The sequence below is a fragment of the Hesperophylax consimilis genome, chromosome 6 (assembly GCF_061612785.1).
Source record: "Hesperophylax consimilis isolate HC1 chromosome 6, BYU_Hcon_1.0, whole genome shotgun sequence".
Classification (NCBI taxonomy): domain Eukaryota; kingdom Metazoa; phylum Arthropoda; class Insecta; order Trichoptera; family Limnephilidae; genus Hesperophylax; species Hesperophylax consimilis.
The window spans coordinates 28,250,529-28,266,971 of record NC_142841.1 but is presented as its reverse complement, the minus strand read 5'-3'; the positions used below and the strand labels follow the sequence as shown (position 1 = coordinate 28,266,971).

At 33.1% G+C, this 16,443-nt stretch overlaps 2 protein-coding genes across 2 annotated transcripts; one reads left to right on the top strand and one right to left on the bottom strand.

The window, feature by feature from the left end:
- Nucleotides 1-2,095: 2,095 nt before the first annotated feature.
- Nucleotides 2,096-3,360, bottom strand: LOC149423180 (BRISC and BRCA1-A complex member 1-like). The gene is made up of 2 exons (XM_089632904.1): nt 3,108-3,360; nt 2,096-2,993 (listed from the first exon to the last, which is right to left on the bottom strand). Exons 1-2 carry the CDS (start codon nt 3,209-3,211, stop codon nt 2,207-2,209), a joined length of 891 nt encoding a protein of 296 aa, XP_089489030.1. The 5' UTR covers nt 3,212-3,360; the 3' UTR covers nt 2,096-2,206.
- A 592-nt stretch (nt 3,361-3,952) lies between these two features.
- On the top strand, nt 3,953-14,089 carry LOC149423179 (RWD domain-containing protein 1). Its single transcript, XM_089632903.1, has 5 exons — nt 3,953-4,085; nt 4,386-4,588; nt 5,766-5,909; nt 11,923-12,109; nt 13,733-14,089. The coding sequence occupies exons 1-5, from the start codon at nt 4,016-4,018 to the stop codon at nt 13,837-13,839; spliced, it is 711 nt and encodes a 236-aa protein (XP_089489029.1). The 5' UTR covers nt 3,953-4,015; the 3' UTR covers nt 13,840-14,089.
- Nucleotides 14,090-16,443: the final 2,354 nt, after the last annotated feature.

Below are 16,443 nucleotides of genomic sequence, written 5' to 3'. Positions count from 1 at the left end.
TTCAAGAAATATATGTGTACTGCGCCCTTGAGGGGATTTCTCACGAAAACGGCGCTATATAAATAAGCCAAATATTATTATTATTATTATCCAAAACACATTCGTTTTTTTGGGAAATTAGTAAGAAAAAACTGTGCCTTCACTTTTATCTCGTGTATACAATAAAAAATAAGAAATAATTTTTAAAGTTAAACCGATTTTTACGATAGCGACGCGAAATATGAATTATTAATTAGGGCTATTTTTAGAATTGTATAATGGCATTCAGTATAAAAATTTGAGGCAAACTGGAAATAATTATTATTTCTTTTTCTAACGTCAAAAAATGATTGAATGAATATGATGAATATTACCGCATGATAAAAATAGTTTTGTGAAATATGGACGCCCGGTCATATATGACCCTAAAACGGTGGAACAAACATGCAAAAAGTGTATATTCATAAAATTATTTATTTTAAGCTATCTATGAATGCGTAGATTCTAACTTATAACAAACGTTACGTAATTGGGAGATTGCATGCATCTCAATCTGTATATAACAAAATACGGTTACACGCACCTTACTGCAAACGATGGACTTGCAATTCCCAGATATCTAAATACATATGGTCAAAGAACCTTAAAATACAATATCCCTAAAATTTATAACATACCCAAATAAATTAAAAAATCGTGAATGAGTTTTCCGAATGATTTCCTCTGTATTTTTGTTGTTCCATCAGGAACGACCCTGGATCCGGGTGCTAAATTGAAGAGCTGATAATATCTAACTGCTAAACAGTCCTAACATATCCCCCGGAGCTGGACAAAAATACAAATCATCCGAATATGATTGATTACAGTGATCATTTACCAAGGCGCTGTTTTTGAAAAGGGCGCCAAATTTTACTTGCGCCAAGCGCCGTTTGGCTCAGGCAAACCCTGAGTTCTATGATAATTCAACACACCTTTAATAAGTGATATAGGCCCCATATATCCGTCAGTCCCTATCTATGAGAGATATTTACTTCTGTCAAGTTGCTCTCATCAACTACCTGAATAAAATTCATAACTGTTATAATTGCATTAACAATACAAAAATAAATAAAAATAGTTCGTTATGCATATACTACTTTGCATACAAATCATTTTAAAAGTTTGTCATACAAGATGGCTGCCAGATAATCCTCTCTCACCCTAGTTTGGCTTCAATGCCATTCATACAAAATCGCACTAATGCTCTGTCCAAGGCACGTATTTCCTTTTCCGTGTTCAATAGGAGGCAGTACATCAGTACTGCCTTGAAACACGCACAGGTTTGTTACGCTAATTCTCTTTCTAAACACTAGTACTGCCTCCTCTTGAACACGGAAAAGGAAATACAAGTCCAGGGGTTTTTAGGTCCACGACTTTATATCACCTTTTAAAGACGTGTTGTATTGTCCATCTTGTGTTATTCATGACATTTTTTTTTTGTTTTCAAACATAAAAATAACCTGCAGGTAAAAATTTTTAAAAGGCTTTTAAAGTAAGAGAGAAAATTTGCTAAATAAATTTGAATTGTTATTTTGTTCGAAACACTTATATCTTTGCCACACAAGCCACCGAGCTATATACCGAGTTTGGTTGATGAATTCTGCAGTAAGCTCGTGATATTACTTAGTATACAAATATATATATATTTTTTACTGTATTGTAATGACATTGGTATTTATCTATACGCCTAAAAGGGCTTTTATTTTAAAGATTTCCTGACTCAAGAACCTACTCACTCTGCTGCTATTAGAATAAATCAAAATTAATATTGAGGCCCTCGTTCACAATGACTATTACATAGTATAATATTATAGATCAGCCCAGGTGCATGGAAGCAAATTTAGTTATAGGCAACAGTTGCGTTGCTGCATTAAAATCCATTGCGATACATGGAGGTGCACACACGAGGTCATGAGACACTACGAAGGACTTTTTGGATTTTGAAATAGTCGCCGTAACTAAAGTTGCTAATGTGCGCCGGAACTAAGTAACATAGTAGATTACCTACTTACAGCTACTGCAAAATAATTAAAAAAAAAAAAAAACAAATTTGTTATAACAATTTTTATTCTTATGATTTTTTATTTTACATATTAATCTAAAAATAGGTTTTAATTAATGTAACTCATAATAACAAATTTTAATATGAAACGAGTCAGTATAATGATTTTTGAACACAATATTTTGTTTACTTATCACTTGTAAATGAATAAGATGAATTTTTCTGGAGAGGTCGTTGCAGGGGGTGTGCGAGTAGTTTGGCCGCGCATTCGTGCATCTTTGCTGCACATTTGACAACTTCGAAGATGTACGAGTATCCGTTGTCTAAGCTTTGAAGAGCATCATAGATTTCTAAGCACTTGTGTCCAGAGCATTTATCTTCATGAGAGTAAAGGATATCGATGGTGAAATAAGGATGTTCCTTCATCATATCGAAGGAACGTGTTCCTGATAGCAGTTTAGGAAGGCAATTTGAACGGTTGTAGAGAAGTATCAAGCGAACAACATTTGATGGGGGAACAATCTTGTAGTCTAGACAAATCTCTGGTAAACTTACTTTTGTATTGATCAAATCAAACAGCTTTGTGAGATCAAACTGCTCCGCGTTACACTCCTCGCCTTCAAATTTATCCAAGTGCATGATGATCTCCACAATATTCTTAGTAAAGTGATGTTGCCAAACAACTTCAGATTCTTTTAGCAAAACGAGAGCAAATTCAGTGTTGTGATTAATACTCTGTTTGGAATAGAGAAAGAACTCTGTGATTCGCTTGAGCATATTTATAGGTGTAAATGAAGTCCCGTGATCTAAAACAAATAGCGATGAATCTGTGACTTGGCATGTGTCAATGCAAAAAATTATTCTTTCAGGTACATTTGAATTTGGTACTGTTCTTTTCGGTAAGTGGTTTAAAACCTCAATATCATTTTCAGTCTTCAGTGATGATTTGTTCGGTTTGCCGCCGCTATCTTCCCTGTAAAAATATGCATACATGAGCCTACAAAGATAGACAAGAAAGTAGATTAACATTATAATGATAAGATATGACGGTTTTACAATATGTAGATTAACTAATAAAAGTTCTTACGGGTCGCTGTCGCTGATTTCATGTATTTGAAGTTGCCTTCCCTCCCCTTTGACTTCGGAATATTCATCATCGGTGCTTGGACTCGGGCTATACTCAGCTGTCATGATGATTGATAAAATATAACGAACGAACAGAGAGACGGTTTAGCGCAATCATGAAGACATTTATTATAAAATTTCCACGGTATTTCAACATTCAATTGCTTACATGCCAAATGCCAAGCAAGTTTTCTGACGCTGACAGAATAAGCAATAAGCTGACAGTTTAAGTAAATATTGCTATGAACAAAAATGTTTTACACATTATTATTTTTTTAATAAAAAGTAACTCAAGATTGCACAAACCCAATTTGACTGAGATTTTTATTATTTTACTTATTTGTGATTGATATGAGATTTTTACAGCAAAAAGAATTAAAGTAGTTTATTTTTGGGGTATTATGCCGTGTTGCGCTATCCCCTTGTTTAGTTAACGTTTTGGACACTGTAATGCTGTCCGAAACGTTTTATAAAGAAGGTAGCGCAACACGGCATAATACCCCAAAAATAAACCGCTGTAATTACTTGTGATTCTTTGAAAATATTTTCAAAGGTCAATAAAGCTATAAAAATAGTATAGCAGAACATAATAGTTATAAACAATTTTTAAATTTAAATTATTTTTAAATTTAAAACCATCTCTAGTCAGTATTAAGCGCCGTACGGCCAACATGGACCAACACCGCAATCGCTACATTCGATTCGCTGCATTATGATTATCAAATGTTTCTAGGTGAGTGGTTTATTTATGGTTTCTAGTTTCCATAATTTCTATGAACAAAATGTCACGATTTTGACGTTTGGTGATTGTGTGGATTGTGTGTTCGAAAGATTCAGTAAGATTATATTGAGTTACTAACTGAAACAATCATGGATTATAAAGAAGAGCAAACTAATGAACTAGAGGCGTTGGACTCCATTTATGGAGAAGATATGGAAGGTATATCATTATTCATACTGGCGGCTATATAATCTAACACAATAATTAAAATTCACGAGTATGAGACATAACCTATCACACTTTTGACTTGACATACAAAAAACCGGCTCTAAAATCAATAAATATTCAATTTTGTTTTACTTATCTGCTATAGAATTGATATATTTATCGTATTTGTTAATATAAAATCTGTTTGCATATTTTAACAGTTTGTAATATATATTTTTACTGCACATATGTAAGCAGTCATTATTTCTGTCGGTCAGTGAAACCATATTTATACTAATTTAATATTTTCAGTATTGGAGACCAGTCCTTGCAAGTTCCGAATCACCATAAAGTCTGAAGATTTTGACCAGGAAAATGAACATGGGATGTCTTGTTCTCTGATTTTCACCTACACAAAAAAGTACCCCGATGACCCTCCAGAAGTTGACGTTGAAGATGAGGAGAACTTGGAAGACACGAATAAGGAAGACCTCATCAGTCATGTAATTGAACAGGTAAATAATAATAATAACATGGAATTTATATAGCGCAGTTTAGTGTCATTTCACTTCAAGTGCGCTTAACTACTCGTATAACAAACTTTAAAAAAAGGTAATTCAGTATTAATGGTTCTTAAAATTATTCCTACAGTGTGCCTTACCCAATACAGATCTAATATTATAACACTAAATACACTGTTTATACAAAGTGATGATAAAACTTAGAATAACAATAACAGTAGGACAGGACAAAACACGAATATTAAAACTAAAACATAACATAAAACAGGAGGCAGTTTGTGCTCAGAAATGAGAATTTTCTGAGCAGACACTTTAAAAAGGTACAATAAGGAGACAACCGAAACCAAACAATTACCGGAAGTTTTAGAATATGGCTTATTATAAAATATTGAAAAGAAGTTAAAATTTATAAATGGTAAGATTTTTTAAATAATTTTGTTTTTAAAGCTCGTTTAAATTCAGCCAAATTCTGGAGATTAGTAAGAGCTGAGGGAAGTCTATTCCAGATGAGAGGGCCTGTTACACTAAAAGAACGATCATAGTAAACAGCTCGATTTGACCTAGTAAAGATGATTCAATATCAAAACATATGTTTAATATGGTAATTTCTGTGTAAATATCCACATATGCTGGACATCCTTAACCTTTAGGAGAGTATGGCCGTATTGCATACGTCTGTAAAGAAGTATAGACTTACACCGAACAGCGGTGTTGGTAGAAATCCTATTAATAAAATTAAATATATTTTTTGTTATTTACATCTGATTAATTCGGTTATTTTGATATTATATAGGTTATTTTTTTAAACAAAGTAAAATTTTTAGAATACTTACTATAAGTGAAATTTTACAATACTTACTATAAGTGTAATTTTATAATACTTACTATAAGTGAAATTTTATAATATTTACTATAAATGCAATTTTATAATACTTACTATAAGTGCAATTTAAAAAATTTATGAGTTAAAAATCTCACTCTTTTGAATACTTTTTTCTCTCAAAAACTCACTCTCTAATGCTTCATATATACAAAAAAATGCACGAGCCGAGCCACGAAATAAGGGACGAACATTGATGAACCATAAGTCATGGTTCAGCTGGGCAGTTGGGCTCGCGGCACCTTTAGAGGTTAATATGCACAAATAGTTTTAATTGTTTCTTTTCCTTAGGCTAACGAGAATCTAGGAATGGTGATGATCTTCACTTTAGTATCAGCTGGCCAGGAATGGTTGAATATCAGATCCGATCTTCGCAAAAAAGAAAAGGAAGAAGGTGATCTTAGGAAAAAGAAGGCAGAAGATGAAGCTGAAATGGTAACTACTCAATTTTTACGTATTTGTAAAAAGCAATAACTTTGTGGCTCGTCATTACTACTCGAATTACGCTAAAAACAAAAGTAAAACAACTGGCATCCCACAAATCATGCACCTTAAAGACGAATCAGGCATCGGCGCTCATCAAGTATGTCAATTATTCTCTAAACACTTTCAGTCCGCCTACGTAAGCGATATGGGTACGAACAATATCAGCACAATCGATAGTTCTACTTATGTAAATAATGATTCTTCGATTGGTTACATAAATATTGACAATCTAATGATTAATAAATACCTGAAAAATTTAGATGTTAGTAAGGGTGCTGGTAGTGACGGTATCTCGCCATATTTCATCAAAAAATGTGCCACAAATCTTTCTTACCCTTTAACTAACATATTTATAATGTCACTAAAAGAAGGTAAATTTCCCACAAAGTTTAAAGAAGCTATTATAATCCCTATTCATAAAACAGGGTAAAAAATTAACATTGAAAATGACCGCCCAATCTCAATACTCACGGTATTTAGTAAACTTTTTGAGAGAATTGTCTACGATCAAATTTACACAACAATTGTTCGTAATATACAAAACCAACAACACGGATTTCTTCAAAAAAGATCAGTACTTACAAACTTGGTAAATTTTACGGAATATTTAACATGCAATATGGACAATAGAAACAAAGTAGATGTAATCTACACTGATTACTCTAAGGCAGTGGTTCTTAACCTTTTTGGCTGGCGACCCAAGGTACGAATATATTTGAAGTACGCGACCCTAATCTAATTTTTTATTTTTTTTCCATTGACAGGTTATGTAATTTTATACTATAAAATTTATACGATGTATTGGTAAAATTAGAAATAAACAAATTTATTTAAATGTTCTGTATTAAAATCAGACCAGCATTAAAACAGTTAAAAAATTTACAGCAAAATAATCAGTGACTACCCTGGTGTTGTATTTTTGAACAAAGATCATGTATACGTGGAGTTATGTTTATAGAAAGTGCACACCGCATGTCATGCTGAGGATCCAACCTATTCCTGTACTTATTCTTCATAACAGCAAGGCATGAAAATCCTGCTTCACATAAATAAGTAGTTGGGAAAGGTAGCAGGGCTTTTTCAGCTTCATTGCTCAGAACAGGCTTCCCAGATAATTGTGCCCAAAATTTTGTGAGACTCGTTCTGGCAAATCTCTCTTTTAAAAGTGCATCACCTTGCATTTCGAGCAATTCTTCTTGTAATCCAGCTGAATCGTTTTCAACGCCCATTACATCTACTTCAAATGGATTTCTTACCCAACTGTATTTCACGATATGGACATTTTGTGGAATATATCTTTCCATTTCATTTTCAAGTCTTCTCAAATGTTCTAAAAAAATAGGCATGGTCTCCACGAAAATACGGTTGCCATTAAGATTAAGATCTTCCAAAAACAAGTTTAATGTTGGAAACGCTGCCAATTGACATTGAGCAATTTTATTTTGCCAAAGTTTTGTTTTGTTTTTAAAAACAGTAATTTTTTCATAAATGTCTACTACAGTGCGATTTTGACCTTGCATTTCTGTGTTCAACTGATTCAAGTGGTGGAAAATATCACCCAAATATGCCAATTTAGCCATCCATTTGTTGTCACTGAAGCGATCAGCACATTCGTGTCTTTTATCTGTCAAAAATATTTCTATTTCTGTTTTAAGAGAAAGAACTCTAGCTAGAATCTTTCCGCGGGATAGCCAGCGAATATCCGAATGGTATAATAAATTCTGGTGTTCTGAACCCATTTCTTCGCACATCAGTCGAAATATCCGAGAGTTCATAGCGCGTGCCTTTATGAAATTTATAATTTGTATTACGTCCTGTAACACCTGATGTAGATCTGGCTGCATATCACGTGTAGCCAAGTTTTCTCGATGTAAAAAGCAGTGTATTAAAACAACCTCTGGATTTCGTTCCTTGACTTTGGCACAAAACCCGATGCGACTCCCTATCATTGCCGGTGCTCCATCTGTACAGACTGCGAGACAATTGTCCCACAGTAATTGGTGTTCCACAAAGAACTTGTCTATTAAAAGAAATATATCAGCCCCAGTTGTAGTTTCAGAGAGCTTTTCACAAAGCAGGAACTCTTCATTGAAATTTTGTGGAGTTCTGTATCTTACGTACACCAACAGCTGTGGGAAATCTTCAATATCAACTGATTCGTCGATTTGAATTGAAAATTTGATGGCTTTTTTGAGATCCGTTATTAATTGTTCTAAAATATCTGATGACATTAAATCTATTCTCTTTTTCACAGTATCGTTTGAAATTGGCACCATTTCCAGCTTCTTCGCAATTTCATCTCCACAGACAGTTCTTGCCATGGCTATTGCAGCTGGTTTAATCAACTGCTCAGCAATACTATGGGGTTTTTTACATTGAGCTACTTTTAAAGCTACTTCGAAAGAAGCGTAGGTAGTTTTTTCTAACGAAACTGTTGCTGAACTTGATGGTGCATCAAGTCTCATGCGCTTTGTTTGTGTTTCTTTTTCTTTCCAAAAAGCAAGCGGTTTATTTGCGTACGTTGGATGGACTTTTTCGAGATGTCTCTTCAATTTGTTTATTTTTAGCGATTCATTTGAAAGAAGTTGCGTACAAACCACGCATTGTGGACGTGGCACACCAGAGCGATCTTTTATTTCAATAAATCCTAAGGCTAAAAATTCTTGCTTGTATGTTAACATCCGTTTCGCCATGACTGTCCACAATTCGAAAGACTTACTGAAACAAAACGACAAATTATAGAAATATACTATTCTATTCGTTCATCGGCGAATTGTAGGCTAACAATGTCATTTATTGGAAAAAAATATTTTACCTTCTTTCGATAACAGCAATCGCGAGTTGCACTTTTAATCTTCCACAATTGATTATCACAATTTTGTAGCACTTTGTAGTTGTCAACAAAGAGTGTATTGTAGTCAAGTATAAACGTTATTCACGTAAAACAGTATGAGAACGAGCGTGCAATCGTAAACAAACTCGCTAGCTAACTGACCGAGATGAGACGAGACCGACCGACCAGCGCGGTGCGGCGGGCGGCGCGGGTGGTGACCGAGCCGAACCGAGCGATGCCGACTGCGTGAGCCGAGCGGTGGCGATGGCGCGCACTCCTCGCTTTGCGCCCCGCGCCCTTCCGCCCATTAAAACAGAACTAACATGTCGCGATTGTGAACAATAGATGTCCTTGTTCTGAGAGTAGTAATAATTGTGACTATACTAGTTTAGTGACATCGATCGGGATATCAATACGCGATTTCCGCGACCCAACCCAAAACCTCTCGCGACCCAAATTTGGGTCGCGACCCGAGGTTAAGAATCGCTGCTCTAAGGCTTTCGATAAGGTAAACCATTTCATTCTAATTCAAAAATTAAAACAATTAGGCATCCATGGTGACTTACTCCGGTGGCTCACTTCATACCTTTGGAGTAGACTTCAAAGTGTCTTAGTTGAGGGAACAAAGTCCAGCTTCTTCTCTGTGCCCTCCGGTGTACCTCAAGGTTCTCATTTAGGCCCATTATTATTTAATGTGTATATATACGATATTCACAAATGTTTTTTACATGCTAATTACCTAGCATATGCAGATGATAAAAAAATATACTTAGTTATTAAATCAATCAACGACTGCATTAAACTTCAAGAGGACCTCAATCGTCTCTTTGTCTATTGCGAATTAAACAAACTTGTTATTAACATCGCAAAATGCAATAAATTAACATTTACACATAATAAAAATAAAATATCCTTTGTATACACACTAAACGGCACACACATCAATGAAGTAAAATATATCAGGGACCTTGGGGTAACACTGGATGTTAAATTAAACTTTATCCAACACACTGATGACATCATTAACAAAGCCAATAAAATGCTGGGATTTATAATTCGCATAGCAAAACCCTTCCACAACATAAACACTCTATATTCCCTTTACACCTCATATATTCGCCCGCACCTGGAACACTGTACACCGATCTGGACTCCCTTATACCAAGCCCATATCGAAAGAATAGAAAGAATTCAAAAAAAAATTTTAAACACATAAATTATAAACTAAACTTACACTTCTCAAATTATACCGAATCCATTAAATTTCATAATTTTAACTCCCTCCAAACACGACGTCTAATTTTTGATCAAATCCTATTATTTAAAATCCTAAATAATGGTCTGGACTCACCAGAACTTACCAATTTAATAAATTTTCATATTCCGTCTAGATCAACCCGACAATCTGATTTATTTTATCTACCCTCGTGTAGAACAAACATTAGAAAAAATTCCCCAATTCTTCGTATATGTGCACAATATAATAAAAAATTTTACAGCATTGACATTTTTGGTAATAACCTAAAGAAATATCGATATGAAGTAATGCGTACAATCGATTATTAATGAGAGTATGGAATGTATCGGCAGCATCTCCTATCCTCTTCCTATTTTCCTCTTCCTCTCCCCTACCTTTAACACCAAATTAATTTTAAGAAACTAAAACTTCATTTCTAATGCACTGTAACATAAGAAACTTCTGTGGCTTGACTTCAATTAACTTGTATATTTATATCTATTACTGCATATTATATAAAAGCTGTTTGTTTCTTTCAAAATAAATAAATTAATAAATAATTTACAATAAAAAAACATAAATTTGTTTTTGACCACTTTCATTTTATTTAAACTCTACTGGTTTCGGATGAACCCTTCCTTCATCAGGAGAATATTAAAAAAATATAAATATTATATCAGTTTTTAATATTCTCCTGATGAAGGAAGTGTTCTTCCGAAACTGGTAGAGTTCAAATAAAATTAAAGTGGTCAAAAACAAATTTATGTGTTTTTTATGGTACATAATTTTTATTTTGGCGATAGAAGTGCAAAATTAATGCAAATATTTCTTCATAACTTATTTAATGACATTAAGGGGTAACTGAAGACTGAAGTAGTGCTCATTTACATTTATAAATATACTAGCTGTACCCCGCCATGTTTTGCTGTGACTCAGTCTCTCTGTGCAGATAGAGAAACAATAGCGCGTGTTGCTTTTATGTCCAGCAGATGGCGCTGTTTTTCAAAAAAGCATGTTTGTCCAACAGATGGCGCTGTTTATAAAAAAAGACATATTTTTACCTGTAACAGGTGACATCTACATAATATAGGTATATAAAAACATATGCGTATTCAAATGCAACATTGTGTCAAAATTTCAAAAGCAAGAAGGTGAATTTTTGAAGGTGAAATTTTCAAAGGTGGAGAACTTTCGGAGATTTAAAATTTTGAACAAACTAACATTTACATTTTTATTTGTATAGATTTAGATTCATGAATACAAAACACAAGAAATAACATCAAATACCCATATTAGAAACACTAGAACTGAAGATCTAAAGCAAATCCAACAAACAACTATGAATACAGTTCAACAACCAGTTTGAAAATTTGATTTACATAAAATTAAAAATATTATAATAAATGGAGTTCTATGAATTAAACACAAAAACAATTAATAATTAACAAATACAACATTTGGACAAATAGGGTCTAAGTTACTAAACTCTACAAATACCAGTCTCGTTCAAAAATTACATAAAAACAAAAAAAAAACGTAAAAACATTTAAAACTCAAGCTGGAAACAAAACATAGGAAGATCTGAAATAGAATACATACTTACACCAAATACAGATTGAAGCAGAAATCACACAATTGTCCTAAAAACAATACATAATAATATATATAATTCTTTCAGCAACTTCATGTTATTCAAGTAATTCAATTTTAATGATATATGAACATATATAATATATGTAAATGAAAAAATCAGCAAAGGAGATCCCAGTGAGGATATCGCTATCTCAACTGGTTACAAAAAAGAAATATGTTTATCTATTATTAGTAACAAAGAAACATTTAATTTGTTTTGTTTAGTTTGTACCTTATTTTGTTATGCCTTTGTTCTCTAGAAACGGTTTGAAGGAACTCGTGTGACGGTGGAATCATTCCTGGCGTGGAGAACAGCATTTGAGACGGAGACAGGAATTGTGGCGAGAAGGGACAAAGAATTGAAGGACAATAGAAAACTCACCGGCAAAGAACTCTTCCTCACCGATATTACCCTCAATGAATCTGATCTTAAGTTCTTGGATGATGGTAAATATAATCACCTTCATATAAACATGCGGTTGGTTTTGTCAACTCGGTTATCTTACCATTCCCTTATATTGCTTCAATGACAAAGAACATAACGAGGGCTTAAAGTCAAACAACATTATCTACGAAACACATACAAATAATTCTTTGCCTTAAAGCCTAATAAATTATATCAAAAACACATTCCAATAATTCTAGGGCCTAGCCTCTTGTTCGCCATCTTATACGGATACTATTAAAAAACATTATTTCTCTGAATATCACTAGCTACTCTGGGGAAACTACATATGGTACTTTATATAAATATATAAACACATTATGTGGCACGACAGTACAATTTACTAAAACATAATTTTGCAAAAAACAAGTAAGTTATTACGAAAATAGAATCAGCTGGCGCACGGCAAAAATTTAGCATCGGCGATCAAAAACAATGTTATCTACGTTATTTGACTTTTAGGACTAGAATTATTATGTTTTTTAAACATCATTTGACTTTAAGGACTAAAATTATTTGTTTTTGTAGATAACGTTGTTTGACTTTAAGCCCTCAATAAGAAGTTAATGATATGTGATCTCATTTAATAATGCATTCAAACAGTACAATAAAGAAGAAAACAAGAAATGCTACAGGGGCATGTTTTGTGATCCAAAGGTCTGTCCATTATTCTTTGCTCAAATTTCAAATTGAGAAATTTGTTTCATCTCGTTCAAGTGGAATGGTGATATACAATGTCAGGCAGTGTAAGAGAGACAGAGCGCATGCTAAATGGGCTAGAACCAAAAGGTACTAAGTCAGTGGAGACATTGATTTCCATTCAAACCTACATGAAAGGCATTTCTAGTGTGTACTATCTGTTCCCTGATTCATCCATACTTTACATAGACATATGAACATTAGTAGACCTGCCCTAAGTGATTAAAAGCGTATTATCCCCACTCCCCATACCGGTTCCATTGGAGCCGGCTGGGCTCGCGTATGGCCTCAAGTGAAATTTGAAAACGTGACGTCATCATTCTTGTGCGAACTATGGTCGAGGTATCATCGGTTCATTTTACGAAATAACACGGCAAAATGTTGACTTGTGCTATGAAAACTTGTAAAAATAGATGTGAAAAAGAGAATAAACCCAATTGTCGTATTACATTCCATATATAAGCATTATTTTACTTTATTTTAAGCATATTCACATCGTATAATATGAATCAGTTGTTACTATCACATCGAGAAACGTCTGGACGCGAAACACAAAGCTGGTTGGTTCCTGGGAAGTAAATTATGAACATTTATAAAAGTGTCTTAACTAAATACTTAAACGAAATATTCGACTCTGAAAATAGAACCGAATTTTTTTGCCGAATTTGGACTTCGCAAATTTGTTCATAACGTGGCGAGTAATTTGCGCTCCCATGTAAAAATGTCTATTCATTCAAAAGCAGATTTTACTTTTAAGAAGTAAATGGTGATATTATAATGCGAGATGCCTATTTACTGTCAGATTGATTTATTGACGAATCACAGTCAGCTTCACTCCCTTCGTTCTTCAACAGTTGATTTTACCCCTCGCAATTATCTTCTCGTCTATTAATTCCTATGTCTGTGATACTTTACCATTTTTCCAGCTGACAAAATCACCGTGGACGAGTCATTATTCCAAAACCTCGACGATCTGGACATTTCCGACGAGGATGACGAAGACTACGTTCCCGGAGAGAGTGATAGTGATTAGTTCGAGGGCTAGCTTTTCAAAAGTGATTATAAATTAATAAATACAAGTAAGTGCTTTTAAGTAATGAATACCTCCACACGAGCCGGCAGCCTATAAAATAATGGTTTTTATATATTTTTATAATATGCAATAATAATATAAACACTGTTACGCCATTAAACTGAATTCTTACATTGATTAATGCATCTTTCTTATTCTAATGTTATTTGATTACCTATTTGTAAAGTTATGGTGAATTTCAAAGTTTACATCTGAATAAATGGAGGCCGATTTCTTATTTTTTATTTTAAGTTTTAGACGTTATCTTAGTGTCCCACCGAAGTGCACAATATGTTTGCGGATCCGTCTCGATATTCTGAAATGCCATTAAACGCAGGAAATGATTTTATATGGGCCAGATAATATAATATTTTGCCTCTGCATTGGAAATTGGAATGATCCTATAGTTTTTATTTTATTAAATCACATTTAAAAATATGGTCTAGATCAGTCTTTCTCAAAGTGGCGGATAACGCACCCTTGTGGGCGCCGGAGGCTTTCAGGGGCAGTAGAATGCTCGAAGAAAATTAGGCGGCATTAAGTAAATCCAAAGGGGTGACGACAGACAAATTCTATCTATGAAAATCCGATGGAATCTAGTTGAATTAAATATTAATAGTTTTTTTTACTTCCGTATAACAAAACTGGATATTCGCCACTTTGTTAGTTAGTTTTTAAATTAAGTAAAACACTAATAATGGAATTATATCCTTTCTATCACCGTCATTGGTTCCTCAAAGTTTGTTTAGAAAATAGTATCAGACTATCCAGCTTCAGTTTGTACAGTGTTTGTGGCAATCAAATTCTAACAAATTTTAACATTTTTTATAATCTTAAATAGGATATGGGTACATCCCTATTTATCTTATCCATATAATAATGCATGTTTAAAAATTATATTTGCAATAACTGTGTAAGATACGCAATAGATGGTAATGTAAAAAGGTAAGTTAAGTGTAGTGCGGTAAGTAGTGTAGTAAGGTAAGTGCAAAAAATATGGGGCACTAGATTTTCAATCAATCTCAAAGTGGGCGATGGTCGAAATAAGTTTAAAAACCTGTGTTCTAGATGTTTAGATTCTGATGATGAGTTTGACAGACCCCTTCCAAAGAGAGCTTTACAGCTTTCATGAAAAAAATTAATTATATAAAATACCACAAAAAAAAAAAATTATACATATTTACAAGTCAATCTTTTGCCATCCAATTTCCTCGATCAATTCTTGTTATGATTTCTCTCTCTGAAATCCTTTTTAAAATTAAATTAAAAGACATAATTTTTTTTTTCAAATATAATTTATGTGAATATTGCACAGAGTCCCATGAGATACTAAAAATTTCACCGTGTGTACATTATAATAATCAATCATTCATTAAAAAAAACAAAAAGTACACTTTAATTAAAAATTAAACACTCACACATAAAAGTATTTGTAACTCTTCAAAACGTAACACAATTTTCTTATAAATAAGCAACCAAAATTTTTGCAAAATTATTTCACAATCAATAAAAATAATTATTGCAACTAATCTTACACCCAATTTATACGGTTTAGTTTATGTTGTTCATAATTTCTGTACAATCTGTCAAATGGAAATTTTTCTAATTATTTTTCTGCACAATATTAAAAGTAAAAAATATTTACAAGACATCACTTAATGAGATGTATATTTGTCAAATTATTTTTTTAAATAAGATTCGAGGCAGTATACAAGCTCATTTAAATTGGGCTGAAGTGAAAGTAAATTTTGACTCTATAAATACCTGATAAAGTGGACAAAAATATTGCGACAGCAGTAAAATAATTATTATGTTAACTATTTAAAGTAGGCCATCTTTTCGGGACAATCTTCATGGTTAATTGCTGCAAATCCATCACTGTTTATGTTATCCTGAAAAGCCACTCATCGGTTCCAAAATCTTACAAAGATAAAACATCCCAAACATGTGAAATTGTCTCCCATCTCAGTATTGCCACAGCAAAGCAATCGCCTCTGGTAAATGGTCGTTTTTGTGTTTATCTCCAAGTCATTCATTATTTAATAAGCAATTAAACTCATTATATGTACAAGTCGATTAAAAATGCGTTCAGCATAATTTAAAAAGCGGGCTTTTGTCTCTCTCGAAGCAAAGTTAAATTTGGGATTTGATTATGTAGATGGTAACACTTTCCTATATTATAATGGCTAGACAACGATAACCGAGATGACTGCCGATCTTGTTCAAACATAATTCCTTACACATTATGGATTTTTATTTATATGTATGCTCAAGTTCTTATGCCCAATATAAGATAGCCAATTATGAAATTTCTGAAAAAGAATTATACCTTGGTAAAAAATAGAGAATAGGAAATGAAATTCAAAAGTGTGCGTAAAATGATAATAATTTGAATAAAATAACTTTGTTTTTTAATACCACTTTTTTGAATATATTTTCAATATATAAAATTGAAAAAATATACAAATATAAATATTGAAAACAAAGTTATTTTATTCTGAGTATGTATATCCCCAAAGCCTCAAAATGCCTCTATCCTTATAGATGCTATAAATGTCTAGGCTT

What these genes read in the sequence shown, in the direction of transcription:
- LOC149423179 (XM_089632903.1), top strand. Translation starts at nt 4,016, where the DNA reads ATGGATTATAAAGAAGAGCAAACTAATGAACTAGAGGCGTTGGACTCC. An exon ending in TTATGGAGAAGATATGGAAG is followed by an intron (nt 4,086 to 4,385) that starts GTATATCATTAT and finishes TAATATTTTCAG; the next exon opens with TATTGGAGACCAGTCCTTGC. An exon ending in CAGAAGATGAAGCTGAAATG is followed by an intron (nt 5,910 to 11,922) that starts GTAACTACTCAA and finishes TTTGTTCTCTAG; the next exon opens with AAACGGTTTGAAGGAACTCG.
- LOC149423180 (XM_089632904.1), bottom strand. Translation starts at nt 3,211, where the DNA reads ATGACAGCTGAGTATAGCCCGAGTCCAAGCACCGATGATGAATATTCC. An exon ending in GAAATCAGCGACAGCGACCC is followed by an intron (nt 2,994 to 3,107) that starts GTAAGAACTTTT and finishes ATATTTTTACAG; the next exon opens with GGAAGATAGCGGCGGCAAAC.